This window comes from Hydra vulgaris, chromosome 14 (assembly GCF_038396675.1).
Source record: "Hydra vulgaris chromosome 14, alternate assembly HydraT2T_AEP".
Lineage (NCBI taxonomy): Eukaryota > Metazoa > Cnidaria > Hydrozoa > Anthoathecata > Hydridae > Hydra > Hydra vulgaris.
In genome coordinates, this window is record NC_088933.1 from 29,165,579 (window position 1) to 29,190,729 (window position 25,151).

General features: G+C 28.6%; 3 protein-coding genes across 6 annotated transcripts; 2 read left to right on the forward strand and 1 right to left on the reverse strand.

Moving 5' to 3' along the window:
* Positions 1-9: 9 nt before the first annotated feature.
* Positions 10-19,544, forward strand: LOC136090781 (uncharacterized). 4 transcript variants are annotated; one of them, XR_010643716.1, is made up of 3 exons: positions 10-328; positions 433-494; positions 1,332-1,700. XR_010643716.1 is itself a non-coding variant. In XM_065817689.1 (3 exons), exons 2-3 carry the CDS (start codon positions 16,473-16,475, stop codon positions 17,053-17,055), a joined length of 480 nt encoding a protein of 159 aa, XP_065673761.1. In that variant the 5' UTR covers positions 10-328; positions 16,471-16,472; the 3' UTR covers positions 17,056-19,544. The 4 variants fall into 4 exon arrangements, 1 of the variants encoding a protein (XP_065673761.1); XR_010643717.1 differs by having other exon boundaries at positions 442-494; XM_065817689.1 differs by lacking the exons at positions 433-494; positions 1,332-1,700 and adding exons at positions 16,471-16,924; positions 17,028-19,544.
* LOC136090780 (uncharacterized) lies at positions 14,440-22,027 on the reverse strand. Its single transcript, XM_065817687.1, has 4 exons — positions 17,887-22,027; positions 15,832-15,949; positions 15,585-15,744; positions 14,440-15,431 (listed from the first exon to the last, which is right to left on the reverse strand). Exon 1 carries the CDS (start codon positions 19,510-19,512, stop codon positions 18,706-18,708), a length of 807 nt encoding a protein of 268 aa, XP_065673759.1. The 5' UTR covers positions 19,513-22,027; the 3' UTR covers positions 14,440-15,431; positions 15,585-15,744; positions 15,832-15,949; positions 17,887-18,705.
* LOC136091031 (uncharacterized) lies at positions 17,064-17,576 on the forward strand. The gene has a single exon (XM_065818015.1). The coding sequence runs from the start codon at positions 17,064-17,066 to the stop codon at positions 17,574-17,576; it is 513 nt and encodes a 170-aa protein (XP_065674087.1).
* Positions 22,028-25,151: the final 3,124 nt, after the last annotated feature.

Below are 25,151 nucleotides of genomic sequence, written 5' to 3' on the forward strand. Positions count from 1 at the left end.
TAACTTCAATAAACTAATGTTTACTAAACTTAGTAAAAATAAACAAACTTTGTTTTTAAATTCTGAACTGACTTAAATATATTTTGTTTAAACTCAACCTCGTCTTTAAAAACTCTCAAACATGAGGACAATAAAACATTAACAACAGGGCCAACGACACGGGTTTTAAAATGGAAGGGCACAACCGTCAATTTAAAAAAAAAGTCCTCTACATGTAAAAATTAATAAAAAAAAATAAAAAAAATAGGTGCTTTAAAAAAAAAGTGGGGGACCAGTGCTGCTTAGCCCCTCGAATCGTCGGCTATAAATAACGACAGCTTTCAACGTTGTAAGTTTTTTTGTTGTTAATGCTATATTTTTTTATTTTTATTTTTTTACGCTAAATCTGTTAAACTACGATAAAACTTTACGTTAAATCTGTCTATTGCAAAGAAAATTTAGGATTAGTAAGTAACAATATTCTTCGAAAACAACAACAACAACAAAAAGAACACGTAAGTTGTTTTCATTACTTATTTAATAGGTTTAAAGTAAAAATATCCTTTATTTAATGAGTTTATATCTTACTAAAGAGAGTCTATTGCAAAATAGCTAGAGAAAATTTTAAGACAAATATTGCCAATGAATATTGAAAGTACAACGTATTTCTTTTTGCTGAGCATAAATTATTCTGTATTAGCATAACGCAAAAAATGAAGTTGCCAAAGATACTAATATTGAATTACCTTTTTACGTTGATCTAAAAATACTGTTTTATCTTAAGATAATATATTACAGCGATAAAAATATTTTTTAATGAATATTTGTTATATTATCTTTTAATATATAATAATTAAAATAAAAATAACGATGACTTTATTATAATAATAAGTATTATAACTAATATTAATAATAGCATTAAAATTGAAAAAAAAAATTTGGTCGCAGCTAATTTGAAAATTTCATTTAAGGATTTGATATTACAATTTTCTTAATATTGCAATAAAAATTATGACCGTGTTTAACGGTTAACGGTAGTTTGCAAGTTTTATCTACACTGTTATTTAGAATCTGTATTTAGCGGTTGTTTGCATACTAGGGTGTCTCAGAAGGAATTTTTTTTTTGAAAACAGCTATGTTCACTATTGCAATCCTCCTATGGGTCTCAGTAACACACCATAAAAATATCTAGCCTCTAAGACATTGTTATAATATATATATTTCAATTTATATAGGAAAAAATTTTCAATATAAATGACGATAAGATTGCGGGACATTTTTTTTTTTACATTTTAAGATTGAAATTTGCGATTATTTAGTAAAAATATTTGCAATTATTAAATTTTATTTAGAAAATAATCAAATTAAATTGAAGTACATTGTCCAACTCATTAATTCTGATGGAATGGTTAAGCAGCCGTGGCGCAGTGGTAGCGCACTTGCCTCGTAAGATCCATTGTTCAAAACCCACCTCTGGGCAAGTTTTGAGACATCGGTTCGGAAGGAGGCGGGAACTTCTTATAAAATGATTTTCCGCGGTGCTCTGTGTTAAACTGTAAGGACTTCTTGGGGAGCCTAGAACAAAAATAAAAAAAATGGTTGTTTAAATACTGTAGTTTTGATAAACTTTCACAATTTGTAAATTTATTTATTACAATTATATTGTTTTCAAATATTTAAAAAAATGGTATGTCATTGATAATAAATCTTCAATTCAGTAATGATTCTACAGGGTATGTGGGGGTGGGGTTGTTATACCTCCCAAAAATAAAGCCGTTTTTTTTTTTAATTCTAGTCAGTTTTTTTAGGGATAATGTTGGCTAGTCGGGTATTTGACATATTTTAGCCAGTTGATTTTTAGTTTTGAGGACTTTAAAAGATTAACCATTACCCCTCCTCCTTATTTATTCTCAAAATCGCTCCTGCCTCAATTATGGAAAGCAAAAGTTACTTAGTTTTTGTCAAAAAATTGTATTTTAAATACAATTTAAATTGGTTTTTTGAGACCAGCCCTCCAAAAACCAATCTAAAATTTTTTTTCCTTAACAACTCTTTACAGCAATCTGCAAACCTTTTGTTACTGAAACGAACATTTTGCTTAATCTATCTATCTTCAAGTAAAAAAGTAAAGAATATTTTTCCTAATATCCAGCCAGCAATAGCATTTAAACAATCACTTAATCTACTTAAATCTGCTAATGTTGCTTCTTTTTATCGTGCTTGCTGTTTTCTTTCTCCTGATTCAATTCTCTACCTCTACAAATCTCTTATTCGTCCCTGTATGGTTCTTCTAATGGTGCTCTTTCTCTTTTAGACATGGTCCAAAAACGCATTGTAAACTTAGTTAGACCAACTCTATCTGCTAAGTTTAAGTCTCTTTTCCACCGTCGTAAAGTTGCATCTCTTTCTCTTTTTGATAAATACTATCATGGTTGCTGTTCAAAGGAGTTATCATCTCTAGTTCCATTAAATAAAACTCATTCTCGCTTTACTCGTCATTCAGCAAAGACTCATTCTTAAACTGTATCTGCCCCTGATTGTTCTAAAAACTTTTATTCGTCTAGTTTTTTCCCCGGCACTTTAACTTTGGAACTCTCTTCCATCTTTATCTTTTCCTGACTTATACAACTTTTAACATTTTAAGTCTTCTGTCAACCGTTTCCTTGCTCTATACCTCTATTCTTTTTTCTTGTAACTGCCAACTTAATAATGGTTGCTTGCAGCCTTGTTGGGAGTGAATCAGAATTAAAAAAAAATGACTTTGGCTTGAGTAATAGTTAGCTAGATAGTTTTTAAAACTTTATAAAATTGGAGTCAGAAAACGTTATCTCGTCGCAGTCACGTAACCAGATGACCAAATTTATGAATTTTATATTTTAATTTTTATTAACGATATTATTATTTTTTTATATATTATTTTATTATTAAAATTATTGTTGCTTTATGACAGCTACTTTTGAAAAAACTTTTGCCATTTTTTTCAAAAACGTTTTGAAAAACCAAAAACTTTTGGTTAACGTTTGCCATCTAGCCCCATCCTTCCCTATGCATATACATATTGTATTACGTATACAACCTTTGCAATGTTTATAAATAATACAAAAATATTAGTTTGCATTATTTATAAACATTCTATTATTTATAAGTTTTTAGTTATTAGTCAGTTTTTAACTGTTTGTAACTAATTTGTCTGTGACTGTATATTCAACTATTGCTTTAAAACTGAATCAATTATATTTTATGTTTGTTACTTTGACTGTTTATGTTTTGCTAATAATTATAGTCATAGTTTTAAACAATAATTTGTTTGCAGATTTTTAATCAGCTATTTAACTTTTCTTTTAGTGACCAAATCTTCCCATAAAAAAAAATTATGTACGTTTAATATGTTGCGGAGAATCTGAACCGGTTTGTGTTTACAATATTTTATACTTTCACAAATGAGTAGGTTAGGCGTAGTGGTAAGAGTTCTGGTTTAGAACCAATAGGTCCGAGGTTTGACGCCGGCTCTAACACAATAAATAAGGCGTAATAAATTGATCTGCTTAGTAACTTGCTTAACACCTCTGTATTAGGAGTAATAGATTGACCTGCTTTTCTCTAGCAGGTTGTTGACAGATAAGGATCTTAGTAGGATTTCATTGTCAAGATAATTCTAGCAATATTTAACCGGATTGAAGTCGGGTAAATTGCCAGGCCATAAGTCTACAACTTCAATCTTAATTTTATGGAACCATCTGTTTACAAGCTTGTTCTTGTGGTGGAAATTTTCATCATCCTGTGATCTCTGTAGTGCTAAATTATGTGAGTATTGGTTGCATTTATAAATATTTAAAGTTTTTTTTAAATACTGCAAGATAAATACAGCCATTTAAAGTGGTATTTGAAAGCATTAACCATAAACTTTTATTGGCTGTAATGGCGCACTAAATCATGTTTTTAAAGCAATATTTTGCAACCTGAAGCTTTCAGATTATTGGGTTATCAGATTAGTATTGGGTTATCAGATTAGTCTAGTCTTCGTATTTCTCATAGAAGACAATCTGCCGCTGACTAGTCTTCGTATTTCTCACATAAAACAATCTCAAAAATTTCGTTGAAAAGCAGAGATTTTTTTCGCTAGAACATATTCAGCATTTTTTTGCTAAAACATCAATTTTTAAATGGAGTTGTTTGCACAAACATGTTCCCATCAGCATTGCACGTGGTATAAAATCAGTAGAAAACATCTCTTAAAATTTTAGAAACACTTGCAAACATATATGTTATTGAATAACAATGAATGAAATTTTCAGCCCTTGGAATAATTACCTTCACTCGTCCAGTTTAGGCTTTTCTTTTAACATAATCAATTTTTTATGAGAATTTGTTATTATTCTTATGATACAACTACGTGTTACGTTAAAAAGTGCAGCAGTTTACTTCTTTTTTAGTGATTAAATTATTCAGCTGTTGGATTTCAATAATGATAACTTTATAAATATTTTGTTTTTTTGTTAAAAAAAAACACACAACTTACTATTATGATTTCTTTGTTTCGGTTTCTTTTATAGTTTAATTTTGATTTATTTATTTTTAGAACCAGTTTTATGGTAAGAACCAGTTTTATGGTTAGAGCCAGTTCTGGCAAAATGTTAATGCTATTCAATGACAAGTTAGCATGGACAACTTTTTTTTGAAATCCATAATACAGGAGTTAGAATTAAGGATATATAGCTTTTTCTTTAATTTAATTAAACAAAAAATAATTTGTTTAATTTGATTGGGTAAAAATATTTCGTTTTATTTTATTTGGACAAAAGTTTTTGTCTTGTTTGAATGGGCAAAGGTTTTTTGTTCAATTTGGTTGAACAACAAAAAAAAAAACTACTTTTACTTGATCGAATCCGGATCCATAAGATTATATAACTATGCAAAGGTAATTTGACATATTTAATTGTTATGGTGCTCCCAGTATTCTTTTCGGTCTATTACAGAGCACCGCGGAACAGTATTTAACTAGGAAGTTCTCGCATCCTTTCTTACCAATGTTGCTTATTAGACTAAAACTGGCGTTGTACATTGGACCTCTTGGTTTTGAGCCAGAATTCTAAACACTGCGCCCAGGAGCTTTTTGAAATTTGAATTTTGGCAACGGAAGAAATAGTACAAGGTTTTAATTTAGCAAAGCAAACCTTATTTTGAACAAAACTAAAAACCTCGAAAAAAAGCAACCTTTTTTTAAAAAGAAAAAACATTTCATTTTATTGAAATTACAAAACTGTTTTAAACTAACTAAATAAACTGCTATTTAAAAATTAGCGGAATAAAAAAAATTAGCGGAAACATTCACAAATAATTCAAAATAATAATTAAAAGGGCGGATCTAAGGCATATTCTTTGAAGGTTGTGTCTATAAAATATTGATTTATTCAAAGATAATCCTTTTATTTAATTAACTTCATTGTTGTAATTAAATATATTGTATATCAGTTTATTAAACAAATATAAAAAATCTATTACATTGATTTCTATCCATATATTTTGTTAAGTTATGTAACTAATTAGTTCAATTGTCGTTAAGAAAGATTTAACTAAAAACAAAAAACATAACAAAACAAAAAAAAATAAAGCTTGACTTAAACTAAAAATCTATAATGTTATATATCTGCATTTCCCCTGTTCTTAAAAGTTTAATAATTAATGATTCATTCCAACAATAGAAAACAATAGAATTAAGTGTATCAGCAACATTGTATTAACTATAATACTGTATATATAATATTGTAGTAACTATAGTCCACCAAGTTCTTAATAACTATTAGAGGGCCTAATGTATGGAATAAGATAATCAGTAATGATATTAAAACAATTACAACTCTTGAACAGTTTAAGCAAAAACAAAAACTATTACTTTTAAATAATGAACAAACAAAGAACTATTTTTAAAACTATCTATAAAAATAATAATTGAAAACTATCCACTAATGCATACTTTATTTGCCTAGAAAGGTCTAAAGTTTTTAGTTATATACATTCAATTATGTTATAAAAAAGTAATTTTAAAGTTTTACAGCACTTATTGATTTTAATGACAATAATTTACATTTATTCTTTTTCTTAAAGGAGAGAGAGAAAAAAAAGTAATCTTCTTTGAATTTTTATTATTTTTGATAAAAAAATTTTAAATTCTTTTTTGAATAAATATTTTTGATTATGAACTTACATATATATATATATATATATATATATATATATATATATATATATATATATATATATATATATATATATATATATATATATATATATATATATATATATATATATATATATATATATATATATATATATATATATATATATATATGCTGGGAATACCATCCAAATGTTTCTATATGTAGCATATTTGTGTGCTGGAACATTCCGTTATAATGTGCATGGGTTTAAGAAAATCCTTAGTTTAAAAGAGACATTTGTGCACTAAGTAGTGGTTGTAGAAATTTTGTTTGAATATAACAAAAGCATAATATTCATAATATTGAGTCTTTTTCATTACAATTAAGTTAAAATGATAAACACTAAACAATTTTAATTCACATTTATTCTTCCAAACAAATAAAAATCACATTGATTATTTCTCTTAACATTCTACAAATGTTTGCTGTTAAATTTGACCACTGATGCTTCCAATTTCATTCCGTATCCTGGGTGATGAAAAGGCCTTTTAAATCTAGTCCAATGAACACTGAAGCTGTGATGAATAGAATCAGTTGCTTGTTCGCTGTAACGCCTCAAAGATTCTTTTCTCTGAGCAACAAAGTTTTGAATGTGATAAAAAACTAAATGAACCTTTGGATTGACACTGACCATTGTAAGTTGAAGATAGGAGCTTTTAAAGCTGTTGATTTTATCAATATAGCTTTTATCCAGTGCATTGCCAAAGCAAGCTGTCACAACAGAATCAAATTTCCTGAATGTATCAATGATGGGAAATGTTTCAAAAGCGCAATTTTTCTCAGCAAGCTGTTGCAATACATCAATGTTTTTCAAAAGTTTGTGACACTCATTCCCAGCAAATTGACTTCCATAAAAAGGCTGACATTTGATGTGAAGAGCTGATGGCCACTCATCAGCCTTTGACCAGCGGTACTTCAGTGCTTTGTAAGGTGATTAACAACACTCAGGAATAGATGAAGTTCCATTGGAGGAATAACGTCTAAGACAAGCATTCCATCTTCCACTGAGATAAGGGGATCATGAATGACATTTTTGAACTGCTTTGCTTTTTTTAGATCCTAGCCAGCATTTTCAAAAACTTTGAAACACTTCTGTAGTATTCCAAAAGTGCGAAGATTGCCTTTGAAGGACAGATTCTTGGAGTCTATTTCACACCATGTGCATGGATGGGTACAAGCATGTGACTGCAATCCACACATGATGTTAGCTACTTTCATGTCACACGAAACAAAGTATTTCACATTGTTTGGTATAGTTAGGTTCAGGATTGATCTCAAATTTTCATAATTTTCTGGAATATCTTCAGCAATGGCTACAAGAAACTGACGTTTAACACTACTGTCCTTTCCAAGCTGAGAAGTCAATAACTTACTTTTAGGTGGACAGAGTGGTTGAGATGATAGATCCTCCTGGATTCCACGGGTGATTTTAAGAAAACTGCTATTTTAAGAAAACTGCCACCTCCATCTATGCCAAGTTTTACTATATAATCAGTAAAAACTTGTCTTCTCTCAAAATTTCATCTGTAAATGCAGTTCTTTGCAGTGGACCACTGTTTGATGACTGATTTTATTCTGATCATGATGAACATCAATTGTTGTTTGGGTGAAGTGATCAGAAAGCTGCTTACCAAGTTGAGAGAATTTATAACGAAAGTTGGTCTCAACTATTTTGGTGTAGCAAGTTTTTTAATTCCTGTATTTGACAATACTGTGTTAGATTGCACATGCACTTAATCTTGGGCAGTCAACTCAGATTCTTTTTTGAAGAGTTCCTTTTGACGTGCTAGGCCTAAAAGCGTAGTAGAAGTGAGAAAAATGAAATAGTTCATTCTATGTAGAATTTTCTTTTACTTTTCATCAATTTGGTACAGTTAAGTATTATTGTATTCTTTTAAACAAAGGCTTGTCCATGGGAAGCTGATAAAAAATCATAATATTAGTTTTTTGTTTAAATTCATAGGTGAAATTACAAATATATCTGTATTATAAAAAGTAAAATAAATCTTCCTAAGCAATTTCTTGTGCTATAGGCATTGGTCTTCCACCCCCAGATCTTTTTATTTTGATGGTTCCATGGGGAGATGCATCTTTTGAAAGAATTACAGATAATGCAATCTACTCTCAAACCTTCAAATCTTTAGATGCAAGCAGCTTCATATTCTCCCTGAAGGTAGATTTACTGCAAGTGTGTAGAAAACCTCTTCTAATGATTGTTAAGCAGTCTGAACATCTTTTTTCAGATTTTAATGATGATGATGATGATGATGATAATGAAGATGATGGAATGCTTGATGTTTCCAGGAGTGTCTCTCATTTAGCTTGAGGTGGTCAATTTTGCAAATAAGACAATCACTGTCCTAGCTTCTTGTTGACGGACGGGTTTCAATTTGGTCAAAGTTAAAAAGACTTAGTAGTGTCACATTTTCGCCATTGTGCCTCTTTTAAAGGTTAACTCTGCTGCGATCACAAACTCCCAAGGGAACCTATTGATTGGCAAAATCAATTTCATCAGAAAATATTTCTTTGATTCGCTTAATCAAGAAGGAGCTTAAAACTCTTTCAGACTTTCTCATATAAAGAAAAAAAACAGTTTTTCTGCAATCATCATGGGATTTAGCTAAGGCATTTTTAATGAAATAACTTGATTTGACACAATTCATTTACCAAAGCAACTAAGGGTCAATGCGTTTTCCCGAAAAAAGAGAAAAAAACATTTTGTCAGATTGCTACCCTTATTATGACATTATGTGCAAACTACAAATTTAGCATTTTTAACTTAATTCAAAAAGCATAATGTCTGTCCTGTTATTATTAATATCTAAATAATTACTTTGAACTTACAAATAAGGTGTTTAGAAATATACATCGAAAATTTAGGTTCTTTGAATATTAACATTCTTATACTAGATTTTTAAGGAATGAGTGAAAATCTTAATAAAAAGAAAAACTTTTAAACACAATAGCATAAAAGTTTATTTCCAAACACTCAAATATGCTACATATAGAAACATTTGGATGGTATTTCCAGTTTAGAATGAGTCAAATTCTTTTTTTCCAATAATTATGTCAACCAGGATTTCTTCACAAAATGTTAAAAATTCAAAATCAATTTTCTTTCTCGGACGAAATAGTTTGATTTCAATTTTTGCATTTTTTGAAATGAGGGCATGTGTACTTTAATCCCCACAAAAGGTTTCTTTGGAAACTCAAGTTCAAGTTTTGAGCCATTTCAGACTAGTGTGAATCATAAGAAAAAATATATCAACTTCGAATAAAATTATTTAAAATAAAATACTAGAGCTAAAATTTCAGCAAAAGTTGTTGAAGCTGGAAAAAAAGAGGGACAACCAATGCAATGTGATCACAAGTTATTAATGTTACCAAAATTTATCTAATTTCTACAGTTAGCCTAGTTATTCATTGTCATTGTCTTAATGATTTTTAGAAAATTGTAACAGCATCAAGATAGTTGAATAATTCATCAAATGTGAAACTTATAACAGATAGAGGTAGGTTGGATTTGGTTTAAGTATCCGGATTTTGCGTTACTTCGGGCAACTTGAGTAAATTTGATGTTAGCGTAGTATTGGTATATGGCAAATTAAATATTTAGAAAAATTTTTATATATAGATCTAAATTCGAAAAAAAATGTGGAACTGAAAACGTTAAAAAAACTTTAGCGTTACTAAAATTTGTTAATGGTAAGAGACGCAGTTAAAAGTGCATTTTCTTATAAGAGAAAAGTTAAAAGTTAAAACTTTAAACTTTTGCATGCTAATTAAATGCTTCTTTTTATAATGAAAAGCATTTAATTAACTAATAGTCATTCTTTTGAGCTTCCATATGTTTTCTTTCAGTTTATTTCCCATCTTTCGCATTTTACACTTTTTAAATTACTTTCTCTCAATAAGTGGTTTTTGTTAATGACGCTCTATATAGAGTTGAATCGGTTTATGCCTATCTTGGTATGGCGTCTGTAATGTAATCAGCTATAGAAAAACAAGATTAAATGAACTATACAAATTTAGTCTTTTAGGTGAGAAAATTATTCCTGGCTATGCTCGCGTTGTTTCCAGTAAAACTGACAAAATGGAATATATAATCTTTATGAGTATTTATATAAACCTTGCCAAAATTTTGAATAAGTAATATCAAGACAACAGAGTGCAAAAACTCATGAAAAAGGATAAAATATAGTGAATAAAGTTAACAAAAGACACAAAGGTGCAGTCCTCCCTTCCTTTTGGAATTAAAAAAACAATTTCATTTAAATAATTTTAAGTTTACATAAAATATCTGATAAGCTTAAAAGGTTTGGTCGTCCATAAAGTACAAACGCTTTTATTTCGAGCCTTTGTATTTTAAACACTTTAATGACGTAAGTAAGAAGAAAAAAAAAAAATTGTAAGAAAGTGTCATAAAATATAAAAATATTATTTTATACAGCTATCCTGAACTTTGAAACCCGATTTAAAAATTACTTATTTTAAAAGTATATTCAATATTATTAGTATATTCAATGTATTAATTAATTAGTATATTCAATTTTAAAAGTATATTCAATATTAAAAGTATATTCAATGTACCGCTAAATTATTTCTCATCAAAGTTGTTTCTTTGTGTTCGATAGCTCAGCGTTATTTACTTTTTAAAAGCTGTTCAACTTACCCCTTCTGGACAAGTTGACACATTAGTTAGGTTTTGAAGAGAACTGTAAGACTTAGGAAAAAACAATTTATTTTAATATAAGAAAAAACAATTAATTTGTAATGTAAAGTCTGATAAGTTAGTAAATATCAACACTTAAGTAATTGGCAGATAAAAAAATTTATTAGCATCCAAAAAATTGTAAAATTTTTTTTTTCTTACTTTTTTGGTCCAAAATTAAAAAGTGCCCGTGTAATTTACTTAACTACTTTACAGCAACATTTTGTTGCGCATTGTGTTAACATTCTAATTCTCTAACTTTTTTCATTAGATGTTTTGTCATGTGATGTAGTTTTTGAAATATTTTAATTGAAAAACTTTCTTCTATGCTCAATTAGCTCTATCGTACCCTCCCTTAAATTACCTTTTAACTTACCTACCCAAAATTTTATGATATTTTTTTTAATTTCGTGTCTCCTTACTTTTAAATTGATTCCCTGTCCCCCATCTCATATACACCATTTGCAGACCCTCTCCCGCATTCGAACGTTCATTATGGACGATCTTTATCCTTCTTTCTGATCTTTTAAATAATGACATTGATATAATTATGGTAAGTCTGAAATATGCCCCACTGCGGTTTCTCTGCATCAATTTCTTTTTCTCCTTACAGGGTTTTCATGATCAATTTATAAATTTCTATATCTAGGTTTAGCTTCTTCCATTAAACTAAGTTAAACTGGTGATTTAGATCTACTTTTTTAATTATTATTTTGAATTATTTGTGAATGTTTTCCGCAATCTGCATTATCAAAAGTACTTTTTAAAAATAAATCAACCATGGAAATTAATCAAAAGTACTTTTTAAAACGAAAATGCATTGCATAAACCGGTCTTTCCTCCATTTTTCTAGTCCACTACAGTTACACTTTGTAAGTACTTACAAAGTAAAAAAATGTTCTTTTAACTACTTCATTAATTAGTTGTTACTCATTAGTCAATCAATGGAGCAACACAACTTTTACAACCAATCAGTGGAGCTACACAACTTTTACAACCAATCAGTGGAGCAACACAACCTCTTTTAGCCAAACTATATGAAGCAACAAAAAGTTTCAACCAATCAGTGGAGCAACAAAAAGTTTAGAATATGTTATCTAAAACTAATTATCCATTGTTATTTTTATTATTATCTTTATTAATCACCCTTTGTAAATATGTTTACTAGTCAAAAATACAAACAAACAAAAAATAGTTCAAAATCAAGCAAGAATAAAAGAAGATAAATATAAAATAAGAAAATATCATTTAGGAAATTTTTATTTCAAAATTATTTTTTAAATGTTTTTTCAAAATTATTTTTTGTTGTTTGCACTTCAACATTGAACTGCCTGTAACAAAATTTAAAGTATCCTTAGGAACTTTAGACAGCATTAAAGTTTTCATATTCAACCGATGAATGTTGCGTAATTCCTTTATATCATTCAAAGAAAGTGTTTATTTGAACAGTAACAAAACTGGGAACTAATGAGTTCAAAGGTTACTTTATTGTTTAAAAGATGGATAAATAGATTTATTTTGTTTTCCTGTATGTATGTTGACATCTCTCGAAATTAAGAACTTTTAAACCATTAAACTTAAATAAAAAATAATTTTTTTTCATTTAAAAACAATGCAAAAACAAATTTAATTTTGTTTTTTAAGCCTTAAATATAATTGATAATAAGTTCACGGCTTCTTAATTTGCAACAAATTCTTTTACACTTGGTGTTGTAACTACTGTAAGTGTTTATCAATAAGAAAATTGTATTTTTTTTTTTTTTTAACGGAATGTTTTTTTTTTTAATGTTTTTCTACGCTGGAATGATTATACTTGAAATTAAATTTAAATCGCCATTACAAATATTTAGTGTTTTTTTAAAGATAAATGTTAAGTGTTTTTTTACCACTTTTTAATAATCGCATTTGAAGTTCTAACCCGGTTGTTCAAAAGACTTTTTATACAATTGATTTAGAAAATCATATTTTTTTTGTGCTTAAACCGTAAAGCTTGTCCAGACATTGGTTTACATTTTTCATTTTCCTGCATAACAGCGGTTGGTTTTTTTAGAGTGATTAGAGGCAACAAGCATGGTAATTATTATGTGAAAATTATCTGATAAAAGCCAACCCAAACGGCAAAAATCTGGCTTTATATCATAGGCTAATATGCGGTAGTGGTGTAGTGTTAGAGCGCTCGCTTCATAAACGAGAGGTTCTGATTTCAATCCCCACCACGTCCCTGGTAGTACCGCGCTTCTCCGCTTCTCTTTTGCGGCCAAAACAACCAATCACGAAAGAAAAGCTGAAACAAGTCGAACGATTACCGTGCGTTGTAACATCATCCAAATGGTTAGAGATTCAAATAACTAAAGATAGAAGAAGATATCAAAAAAATTGAACGGAAAAATAAAACTGCTGAAAAAAAAAGAATTGAAAGAAAAAGAAAAACAAGAAAAACCTGAAAGAAAACAAAAGTTACAAAAGAAAAGAAAATTTAAAGACAAAAAAATAACATTTAAAAAAAGAATTTAAAAAGAAAAAAAAGTTTAGTTTCAGAAATAAGCTTTGGTGGATAATTTTAGCACCAATGTCTTCTTTGTTTTGTAATCATATTAAATTTATGTATTTGTTTCTTGATTTAAATATATAAAACTAAAATTAAAATATACGATTTTTTCCATACACGGTAGGTGGAGAATCCATTACTGTAGATGTTGCTTTATCATGGTAGGTGAAGAAACGTACTAGATCTTACAAAAAGTTAAAAATAACGTTAAAAACATAATTTTTCTCAAATTTGTATAATATAAATTAGTTAATAATTGAGTATATAATATTAATTCGAAAACCCTAAATAAAAATCTGTTACGGTTTTGGAGTTGAAAGTTTTCTTAAACTCGCAGTAGTGAAAGCCATGACCCTTGATACCATTATTTTTCTATAACTTTTTTTATTCGTTAAAGTAACTAAACAAAACTTTCATTGAAAGAAAACTAACGCTTTACAAACAAAACAACAAAGAAAGTGATGCTGGGTGATAACAAGTTTAAAAATGATTAACTACTTTAAAGAGTGCGCCAAAATTGTGTCATTAAGGTAGGTAGTTGCACCAAAAAAGTTAATTTAATCCAATACCAATAAATGTGTAATAAAATGAAAGAGAATGAAAAATGCTTTCCAATAACACCAAATTTATGATGCTGGCATTATTGGTTCAAAAGTTATTGAGATTTTTAGTTTGTCCGAAATCCCTTGACATCCTATTGACTTTATATAGAGAAATAAAAAAAAAAATGAAGCAATTTTCTTTCAAATGTAAATATTTCAGAAAGTATTATGAATACATTAACAAAAGTATATACCAAAATGAGCAGTTTCAAAAGAGGAATTTATTTGTACTAGTTGCAATGAAAAATGAAATGAAATAAAGAAATTATTATCCATAAATTATGCAAATTACAAAAAAACGTTTGATGATTTTTTTTAAATAAATATGAATATTTCATAAGTTTTTAAGATTACATATAGGTAAAAAAAAACACATCAAAATGAACAGTTTCAAGAGATGAATTTGAACTTATAAGTAGCAAAAGAACATGAAAATTTTTTTCTTACATAAACAATAACAGTTAACTAAACTTCAAAAAATAGTTTGCCAAGTATCATGTCAGCAATAATTGACTCAATAAACATGTTAAAATCCTCTGATGAGTCCTCGTCGAAACCCCATTAAGATGTAACATACACAGTTCTCTTGTCTTTTTGCTTTTCTGTTAGTATTCGCCCATAAAAAGTTTTGCCCTGTCCATTGTCTAGTTCCCATTTATGATTAAACAAATGATTAGTCATACTTTGATTGCTTAACATTTTTTCAAGAAAAGGTTTCTGGTTTGGGGCAACTTTTATAAACATTTCATTACCAACAGAGGCATTATTTTGCAAGACTTTTTTAACGTCTCGTTCCAGTTTCTGCCTGGATGCCTAGTTAGCCTTTTGAGATGCTTCAATCCGTCTTGTTTTAATGTTATCGTCTATCCCTTTACTTTCAAGCACTCCTGCTTTTCGGATCTGTGATCCTCTAGTGATAGAAAATTGTATTAGGTTTCTTTGAATATCTTCTGGTTTGGATTCAATCCACTGAAGAGTGTGATTCAGTTATGCTTTAACTTTTGAATCTAGACTTCCAATATCTAGATTCAAAATCTGGGGCTTTTCTAAGTAGACAGTCTGTCATGCCAAGAGCACGTTCTGCATGCATATTGTTGGCAGGTGCTGATAGTGTGTCCTTCAATATTTTCTCAGTAGGGTTAGATAGAGGCCCAGATATATAATTGTGCAATTGTCTATGAATAACACACTCAATAAAACTCAGAAGAGTTGATGTTATTTTGTTGAGGAGCGTTATATCAGTTGTTTTCAGCAATGACTTGTGCACCTCGTCAAACACTAATTATTGCCCAAAAATATCTAGATCTGTTGACAACATTGGAATTTTGTTTCATCTGGGTGATTTTTTGATGACAAATCTAGAACATGGGTACCTAAATTTAATGAAATGTAAAAATAAATGAAAAAGGGTACACAATATTCTTAAGCTAAAATAATATTAAGCAAAAAAGATAGAAATTAAATGTGATCAAATTTACTAAAAATAAGTTGTAACTACTATTATTTTAAAATAAAATAAAAAATACCAGTTCAAGATTAGATTTCTGCAATACATTGCCATAAACTAGTTTCATCCACGGGCCTGTAATTACTTTTCCAATCAATCCTAGAGCTTGCAGCTGAAAGATAATGCCATCTTTACCGATGTCCCCAAAAAGAGCTTTACTCACAACATTTTTGTTCTGTCTGAAAGTAAATATTTCAAAATGTTAACTTGATTTTCAATTATATTTTTGAAGCTCTATCAATAATTTGTAAAAATAAAACTCTTACTTCTGAAGAAATGACTTTAGCAGCTGTAGATGGAATATAGCAACTCCAGCCATGTGAAAAATTACATGTACCCTGTTTCCAACATAGCGCAGAAAGGTTCCTGGAGCAACTCCATGTTCTTATAAGAAAGACTTGAATGTATATATATATATATATATATATACATATATATATATATATATATATATATATATATATATATATATATATATATATATATATATATATATATATATATATATATATATATATATATATATATATATATATATATATATATATATATATATATATATACAGTGGTGGCTCAAAAAATTAGAGCCGCTCTAAATTCTTCATAAAATACGAATTTGAAATACCAAATTGTTTGTAGTTATTTGATTTCAATTTGTAAATGTCACAAATATGCATTACGCCACATCTTGGCATTATTTTATCATAGTGGCAACACATTTTATTGCATTGTAATGAAGTTAGTAGCATTTTAGTTATTAACGGTAGTTTTTTGAATACGCGTGGATTTTTGACAGCAATCTAAGTGCTTCTTCTATTTGAACGTTTAAAAAATCTAATATTTTTTTGTCTCTATTTATTTTATTTTCAACATAACCTAACCTTCTTTTTTCGTTATCTTTAAAGCAATGGGAAAACAAAAGGATATTTCACCATCTCTAATTGGACTGATTCAGGGTTTTATATTGGCTGGAAATAGCTCCAATAGACAAAAGGCAAAGAATGTAAAAGTTTCTAGGGCAACAGTCGATAGAATTAAGAAAAAAATGGGGAAAAATGAACCATTGTTGTCAGAAAAGAGGAAAAACTGTGGCAGACATCGAGTGACAACCCCACGAACAGAGAGAAAAATAAGAGATATAGTGGAAGAAAATAGGAGAAAATCAAAAAAAGTCCTTAAAGAAATCCTTAAGGAACAAGGAATATCAATTTCTTTGGGGACTCTTCGTAGAAGATTGGCAGAACAAGGCTTCAAAGCTTGTAGACCTGCAATCAGACCCAAGCTCACTGAAGCTATGAAAGAAAACGCCTACAATGGGCAAAAAATCATTTACACTTTACTGTTGATGATTAGAAATAGGTATGTTTGAAAAAAATCATTCTTATAAACTGAATTCTTTTACATATTTTGGCTACTTATTAAAAAATGGTGTTTTTTAATTTTTATAACTTTGACTTTTAAGGTTTGCTTCTCAGACGAATCCACTATAGAGATCATGATGGATAAAACCAATTTTGTGAGAAAAAGAGAAGGCGAGAAGTTTAACGAGGACTGTTTGGTGCAAAGAGTAAAACACCCACTCAAAATAATGGTGTGGTCTGTTATAAGTGTCCAGGGAACAGGAAAGGTGTATATTGTACAAAATACGATGCGCCAGGATCAGTACATTAAAGTTCTCGAGGAACGCCTCATACCTCAGGCAAAGGAGTGGTTTCAAGATGGAAAATTTATTTTCCAACATGATTCGCCTCCGTGCCATAAAACAAAAAGCGTATTTAGACAACAAAGAAATTACTGTTTTACCCTGGCCAGGAAATTCACCCGACCTAAATCCAATAGAAAATTTATGAGAACTTTTAAAGCGGGAAATAAACAAAATTTAATTGAAAGATTAATTGAAGTATGGCACCGTAACGAAAACATTCAAAAACAGTGCTTAAATTTGATAAAGAGCATGCCAAGGAGAGTTGCAGCAGTCATCGCAGCTAAAGGTGGTCATACAAAATATTAATGTTGATGTAGATGTTAAAGTGTATTTTTTTTTTTTGTAATAAAACATATAAAAGTTATCACAGTTTTTTTTTCTAAAATACCTAAATGTTCATGAACCAATTGATTTAGAAATTCAATGTATGCCAAAATCGGTATTTTTGGCACCTAAACCTTAAAAATGTGGAAATTTTATGGTGGCTCTAATTTTTTGAGCCACCACTGTATATATAATATATATTATGTGTTATATTTTTTTATAGTACCATACATCATATTTGTTATTTAAAAAGGTTAGCAAAACAAGGAGTATATAAATTAGATATAGTTACCTAAGTTTTGAAAGGTTGTACAGAAAAGACACTACAGATCCTTCTTTTCCAGTGGCAGTTTTAATTTTCAGCTCTTTGTCTACATCAATGAGAGCTTTTTTAGACGCTGTAGCTATTCCGTCCAATGGATGCACATTGCAATGAAGTTCTAGAAGTTCAACATTAATATTCTATTTTAGCAATTCAACAACACAATGATTCACAGGTTCCCTATCTGAAAGACAACTTTTAATTTTGGACAAAAATATTTCTTTAACTGTTACTCTAGACATCTATGTAAAATCAGCATAAGTCTCAGCTACTTCTTTCAATGCTGTTAATATGTGTGTGGCATAATCAAATGCTTTACCCCCTGGAAGTCTCATGGTAGAAATGGTAATTGAATGCTTTTGTGGGTAAACACTAACATGGAATTCGTTGAGATGTTTGTCCACCACTGTAGTGGAATCAAATGCCAAAGTCGCAACGTCACAAGTATGTAGAGCCTCTCCTGTCTGAATAAGAGATATCACTCCTAGCTCAAAAGCCATTCTGGCAACATTTGATTTGTGCGGAACTGAAGACAGTACTGTCCCAGTCAAAATCTGACATACATGAGTTAGAACATCACTTATATTTGTGATAGGTACTTGGCTAACTAAGGACCTGTAGACACATTTCCTCAATGCTGGACCATATGCTCGTCCTACCATGGTTTCAACCACACTTTTGTTTTGTGGCTCTAAGATCAAACTTAAGAGATAATGGTTTTGTTCTGTGAGTTGACAACATTCCTTTTTTACTTTCACCAACTCCATTTTGAACTCAAGTTCAATTGCTTTAAATGTGTTTATCTCTTTCTTTTGCTTCAGATCTGTTTTTTTCTAATAAGTTAATTAACTGAGTTCTTAGCTTACTGTTTGATATCTTCAGCTTCCTTATTGAATTAATGTACTCTTTATGATCCAGAGATTTCAAAACTATCTGGTTGTCTTTAGCGTGAAAATACTTTTGTTTCCACATTGTCAATGAAGCAGATTTTCTGTTTTCCTTCTGAGTCAAATTACGATTTGTAAATTTTAGATTTTTATATATTTTTAGTTTATATCTCAGAAATTGAACAGTTTCTCTAGAGTGGCGAAGAGATTGTTTTTTTGCAAAACATGACGGGCAACCTTTTCGGTTGCTGAAGCCTGTTGTGCATGATATGCCATCTGCCGCAGCATGTTGAATTTCATTTGCATCAGCAAAAGCTATGTTGAGATCTAAGGTTGTGTCAGCTATTCCTGTATCAGTAGTATCTGCCATAAAGGCTGTATTAAGATCTATACTGGTCATTGCTTTAGTAGACTCATCCTCCTTTGGTTGATACCTGAAAGGCATATCACAATAATTAACTATTTCAAACCAGTATCGATCAGGAACTTTTTTGAATTTTAAAACACCATCTTCTGTTCTTTTAATGGCAGTCTTTAGCTTAACAACATCAGCCTTTGGCAAATATTCAGTTAAAATCTTTGTAGACTCTGTAAGAGTTTTTTTACTTTGATATTTTAGATATAAAATACACCCATTCTTAATGGGTATGTTGATTAGGGAAAAATTTTCTCCAATGAAACTCCATAAATCCTGGGTTGTTTTTCTCATTTTGAATTTGTGGACCTAAAAACGGAAAAAAAAGAAAGAATTAGATCCGTAATATAATAATATATATATAGTCACAGATTCTAGAGACTAGAATAGATCAATCAACAATTAAAAGTTCTAAGACTATGTCACTACTGACTAAACTAGTCACTAAAAAGTTCACTGAATAAACTTATAATGTAATAAAGTCTAAGTCCTTAAGTCTAATTTTCCAATCTAGATCTAGAATAATCTAAATTCTAGATCTAATAACTTACAATTATAATAAGTTCACATTTTAACAGATAGAAATAGATCTAGTTCTAGAGTAATCTAGAGTCTAGACTAGTATCATGGCTCCTTAGTTTTACTTTTTAAAAAAAAACGATCTCATTATTGATAATTGGTAGTCGGTCGACAATGGCAACATGTAGATTTGTGCTTAAAAATTTTATATTGTTGACTAAACTGATTGTAATACAATTTTAAACTAACATAGAAAAACGAATTTGCTAGGGGTATGGTTAAAAATTAAATATGTACGGTCAATAGATAAATTTTATTTAAAAAAACAAAACTTACCTTATTTCAAAGGGAAAAAACACCAAAATGGCTACGGATACACAAAATTAAAAATTCACTGATGCTTAGAGATCCTTCTTGTTGGTAAAATGAAACAAACAATGTGACTGAAAGTGGCTAATCTATCAAACAATGCTTGAAGCACTGATCTGCCAAAAAAGCATTTTGTAAAAACGGAACAGAAAATAGACGTAGATGTCGACGGTACTTCAGGATCCAATATTGCGGACTATGCGAGTCACTATTCTTGAATTCTTGTAAACTTTAATGATTAAGGTTTACAAGAATTCAACGAAAGAATATATATAATAGAACGATTATATAAAAAAAACTTTCCACCGAGTCATAAACTCCAAGTTTATATGACTGAGGGATGTCTATTTTGTTTCAGTTATACTTTCTTAGATTGTGTCTTCAAAATTTTTGTTAATTATTTGTGTCTTACCAGAAAAGAATTTTTCTAATATTTAGTAAAAAAATAAACTGATTCTTAGAATTTCGTTTTTTTTTTTTTTGTTGCTATTGAGGGGTGAGCGGGGAAAAGTGGTACGCGAGAGAAGTGGGATGTTCTAAAAATTTCAATTAGAAGAAATCCCAAATAACTTTTATCTAATGTGAACAATAAAAAGTTTTCCCATCTATTTAACAAACATCGCTTTGTCATCCTGCGTATGGTAAAAATAATATTTTTGAAAACTACCTTCAAAAAGCAATTTTTTAAAGGGTAAAGTGGGATAAAGAAAATTAATTGATCTCCCATTTCTCTTTCTTCACTTTTGTTTGATTGTTGTGGAAATCTTTAGATTAATTTGATGACGTGGCTTACGATTTTAATTGTTTTTAAATAATAGATTATGTTATTATGTCATTAATTACTCGCTTGTCCTACTTTATTCCATACCTGTAACACTTTACCCCAACATGGCATGGTTTCTCTAAAATCAAAAAAGTATATACTTTATCATAACCTACTGTCAATCGTAGAAGGTAGAATCAGTGCCCTAATTGATGTTAAAACTTCCCACTTCTCCCCACTAACAACAGCGTATTCTTTTTTAACTTATTTGCTATGTTTTGACCTGAATAGTTCAGACCGTTATTAGACTTTAATAGTTGTCATCAGACGTAAAATAATGAGGTTGTCAGACGTAAAATAATGCTAGTTTAAAAACCGTTATAAAATAAATCATACTTAAAACAAGTGTTGGAGATTTCGAATTCAATTCCATGAATTCTATTTATTCTCAAGGAAATTTAAGTAATATTTTCTTCTTTTTCAACGAACTTAAACGATTTCTTTTAAAGATTAATGCAAACATACCTTTCCTCATTGGTCTTATTCCAAGATTTAGCCAAGAACAAATAATATTAACTATACTAAAAATTGAAAAACGGAGATTTTCCGTTGATTCTGTAGCTTAGCCTTCTTGATGTTGATTCTTGATATTAAAATAATAATGGGTAATGTTTATGAATAGTTAATATATAAACCATTTAAAAAAATAGGAATTAGTAATTAACAAAAAAAATAACATAAGTTGCAAAAAAATCGGAGTCGGTTAAAGAACCGCGACGATTAACTCGAGAATTGCAATTGGAACCGGCAATTTTCGGAATTGTGACGGTACTTTTAGGAATCGGTTCATCTTTATTAAAAAAGAAAACATAAAGATGGCGTCAACAAAAATGACTGTTTTTGATAACTTTTAAAATGTAGTGGTCTCCAACTGTTTGCTGTAACTCTTTTACCGTTGTACATTATATATTTTAAGTACTTTATTAAGTTTTGCCTAGCTATTTTTCCTAGCTATTTTAAATGATTTTTTTAATTTGAAATTTTAATTTTTAAATTTTTATATCAGACTTTCAACAAAACATAATGATAATGAGTTAATAAACTTATTTCCTTAACCAATTTTGAAAGAAAATTTTAAAAAATTGAACAATTGTCAGTAATTTCAAACAGGGACAATGATATAAGAATTGCGTCTAACAGTTGGAGACTTCTGTTTAAAACATTACAAAATTATTTCCTATTGACGTCATCTTTGCATTCTCTTCCTAATACGATTTTGTAACGGATTTTATATTAGCATTATTTTCCGACTGATGACGGTCTGAATTATTATGGTTGAAATATAACAAATAAAATAATAACATAGAAAAAAGTTGTGCGCTGCTTAAATCACGTTAAACAAAATGTTGCTGAAACGATTGAAACAATTCAACAATCAAATATTATTAAAGTTTAAAACCTAAAGATCCTTAACTATTTGAACGTTAAAAATTATAGATTTTGTTTATGCGACCGCGCTTTACTTTGTGAATACTGTTTACAAAGTATATGATGGTCTCAAATTTTAACAAACATCAGAAGTTATTGTATTTTTAAGGAATTTTTTAAACTATCGAATAATTAAAATCTAGAGTTTTATATTATTGTCAGCAATAGAAAGTTTTAACACGGTATTTTTAAACAGTAAAAGTTCAGTAATAAATGATATAAAACGTCTTTTTTAGTATTTGCACCAAAGTAGTCATTAAACTGTTTGGTAATTAATAGCTTAAAATTTTGCTTTATTTTGTTTATTTCTTCTGACTGCGAGAGACAAAAATTCCGTTCAGATATCCGACGTTAATTAACTCTAAAAGTATTGATTTAATTCTTTGAAACGTTTTAAGTTTTAAAGCGTTTAAATGCTTAATTTTTTTTAAGTAGTTTGACAATAACAGCAGCGTATCTTTTTATTATTATTAACTCATTTGTTATAATTCGAACTGAATAGCTCAAACTGACGCAAAATTTAGAAAAACCATGAATACGAAAAACCATGGGATACTCAACAAACTAGTCCTATACTTTCTCAAAAATGAAAACTTCATTATTTCTCGTTTATACAAAGCTATTATATATAGGCAAATATAACATGGGGAAGAATTCATAAGTCTCTTTAAGCCACACGTCATCAAAACCAGCAGCCAGAATAGTTTATAATAAATAAGGCTAAATTCTCACATGCTGAGCCACTTTTAAACTCTTAAAAGCATTAAATGTCTATCAAATTAAAATATTCCAAAATTTGATGTTTATTTCAAAATATAATCTTGAATTGTCCGTCTTCATTTTCCAAAATATATTTTCCAAAATAAAAAAAACAGTTAACGCAAGAGGAAAAGGAAATTTTTATGTACAAGAAAAAAAATTCTCTTAATTTACAATATGAATATTTTGACTTCTCTGAAAATATTATTAAAAATCTTTATCTTAAACACAAACAGTTTTATAAACTTGTATTATTCTAAAATATAAAAAAGAAAAATTAAAACATAAAATCAAGTCAAACAAAATTAAATAAAAACTATGAAATAGTATTTGTAGAAACATATATTATTTACTGATACAAAATATATTTATAGATACAACTATCATTTATAAATACAGAAAATAAATAAAGAAAAAAATATAAGCAAAAAAAAACAAACTCTATTGATAAATTTTAAATTTACTTCTGTAAATTTTTTAAATGTAAGCTCAATCAAATAAAAACAAATTTATTTATATCAATTAAATTAAAAAGATTTTAAAAATTTTGAGATTATGTTAAGTATGAAATTTTTAAACTTTTTTAGTTTAAAATTTCTGTTTTTATCTTTCTTAAACATTTTTTGCAATTGTAAGCATTTTAAAACTTCTTAACTATTTGTTATTTTGAATTCTCTTAGGTATTTTCTATTTCAATTCTCATTGTTATTTATATATAAATATATATAAATTTGTATGATACGGTTATGTAAAATTTTTAATTGGGGCTAAGCAATAAGACAAAATATGCCTTCTTCTTGCTCCAGCCAATAATTTTGATACATGTATATGCAATGTAATCATTCTTTAACGGCGTAATTACTTTATCTATATATATATATATATATATATATATATATATATATATATATATATATATATATATATATATATATATATATATATATATATATATATATATATATATAGATATATAGATAGATATATATATATTTATATATATATATATATATATATATATATATATATATATATATATATATATATATATATATATATATATATATATATATATATATATGTATATAATTATTTACTTTGTTTTCTTAATCTTAGGTCTAATTTTGCTAATAAACGTAGAGCACGAATGATAACCATCAATTCGGTCAAACGAGTTTTTGAGCGAGCTAGGAACCTTATGGTTGATAGCTTGTACAGGGATTGCTTAAACAATTAAATTAGTCTTAAAAATATAGCCATAAATAAGTATTTAAAAATTTCACAATTAGACTGCAATTTATTATCATTGATTATGGTGGACGAAGTCATTATTGAGGTTGACCACTTTTTATGAACGATCCATTTTTATAAGCGATCCATACTTTTTATAAAAATTTTGATATCGCTATTATTAAGAATAAAGAATTACCCGAATTACTTACTGATAAATAAAAAATGACATATCCTAGAAATTTAGTAATAGTCGAGCCTTACATGCAATTACAGGACTAACATTACCAAACGAAAATTATTTAGTAGCTTTGAATATTTTAAAAGATAGATTTTCAAATTAACACTTATTTCCATTTCTATGAAAAAATAATTTGTTGAAAAAGTTAATGGTGTTAGAAATAAGATTTTAAGAGAAATGTTTAATACAATCGAGATTTATAAAATTTATCAGTAGATTAAAATTTGTGCGGTTAAATTTAGAAAGTCAAGTGAATGTCTATTGGGAAAAGTGAGTGTCTTTAGGAAGTCAAGTGAGTGTCAAGTCAGTGACTTCTCAAAATTCCCGGGAAAAAAATGTCATACGAAATATCGTCTAATTATCATTGAGATAATGAATTTTTAAATATTTTTATAGGTGCAGACTACTATTAGCTACTATTCATAAGGGTATCCCCCCCCCCCCCCAACAACAAAAAAAAAGACTATACCCTCAATTGTTTGGGATATGGTCCGTAGAAAAAGAAAATACCCATATCTTATGGTTCATTTAATCGACAACTGCAAGATGTATATTTTTAGTCGA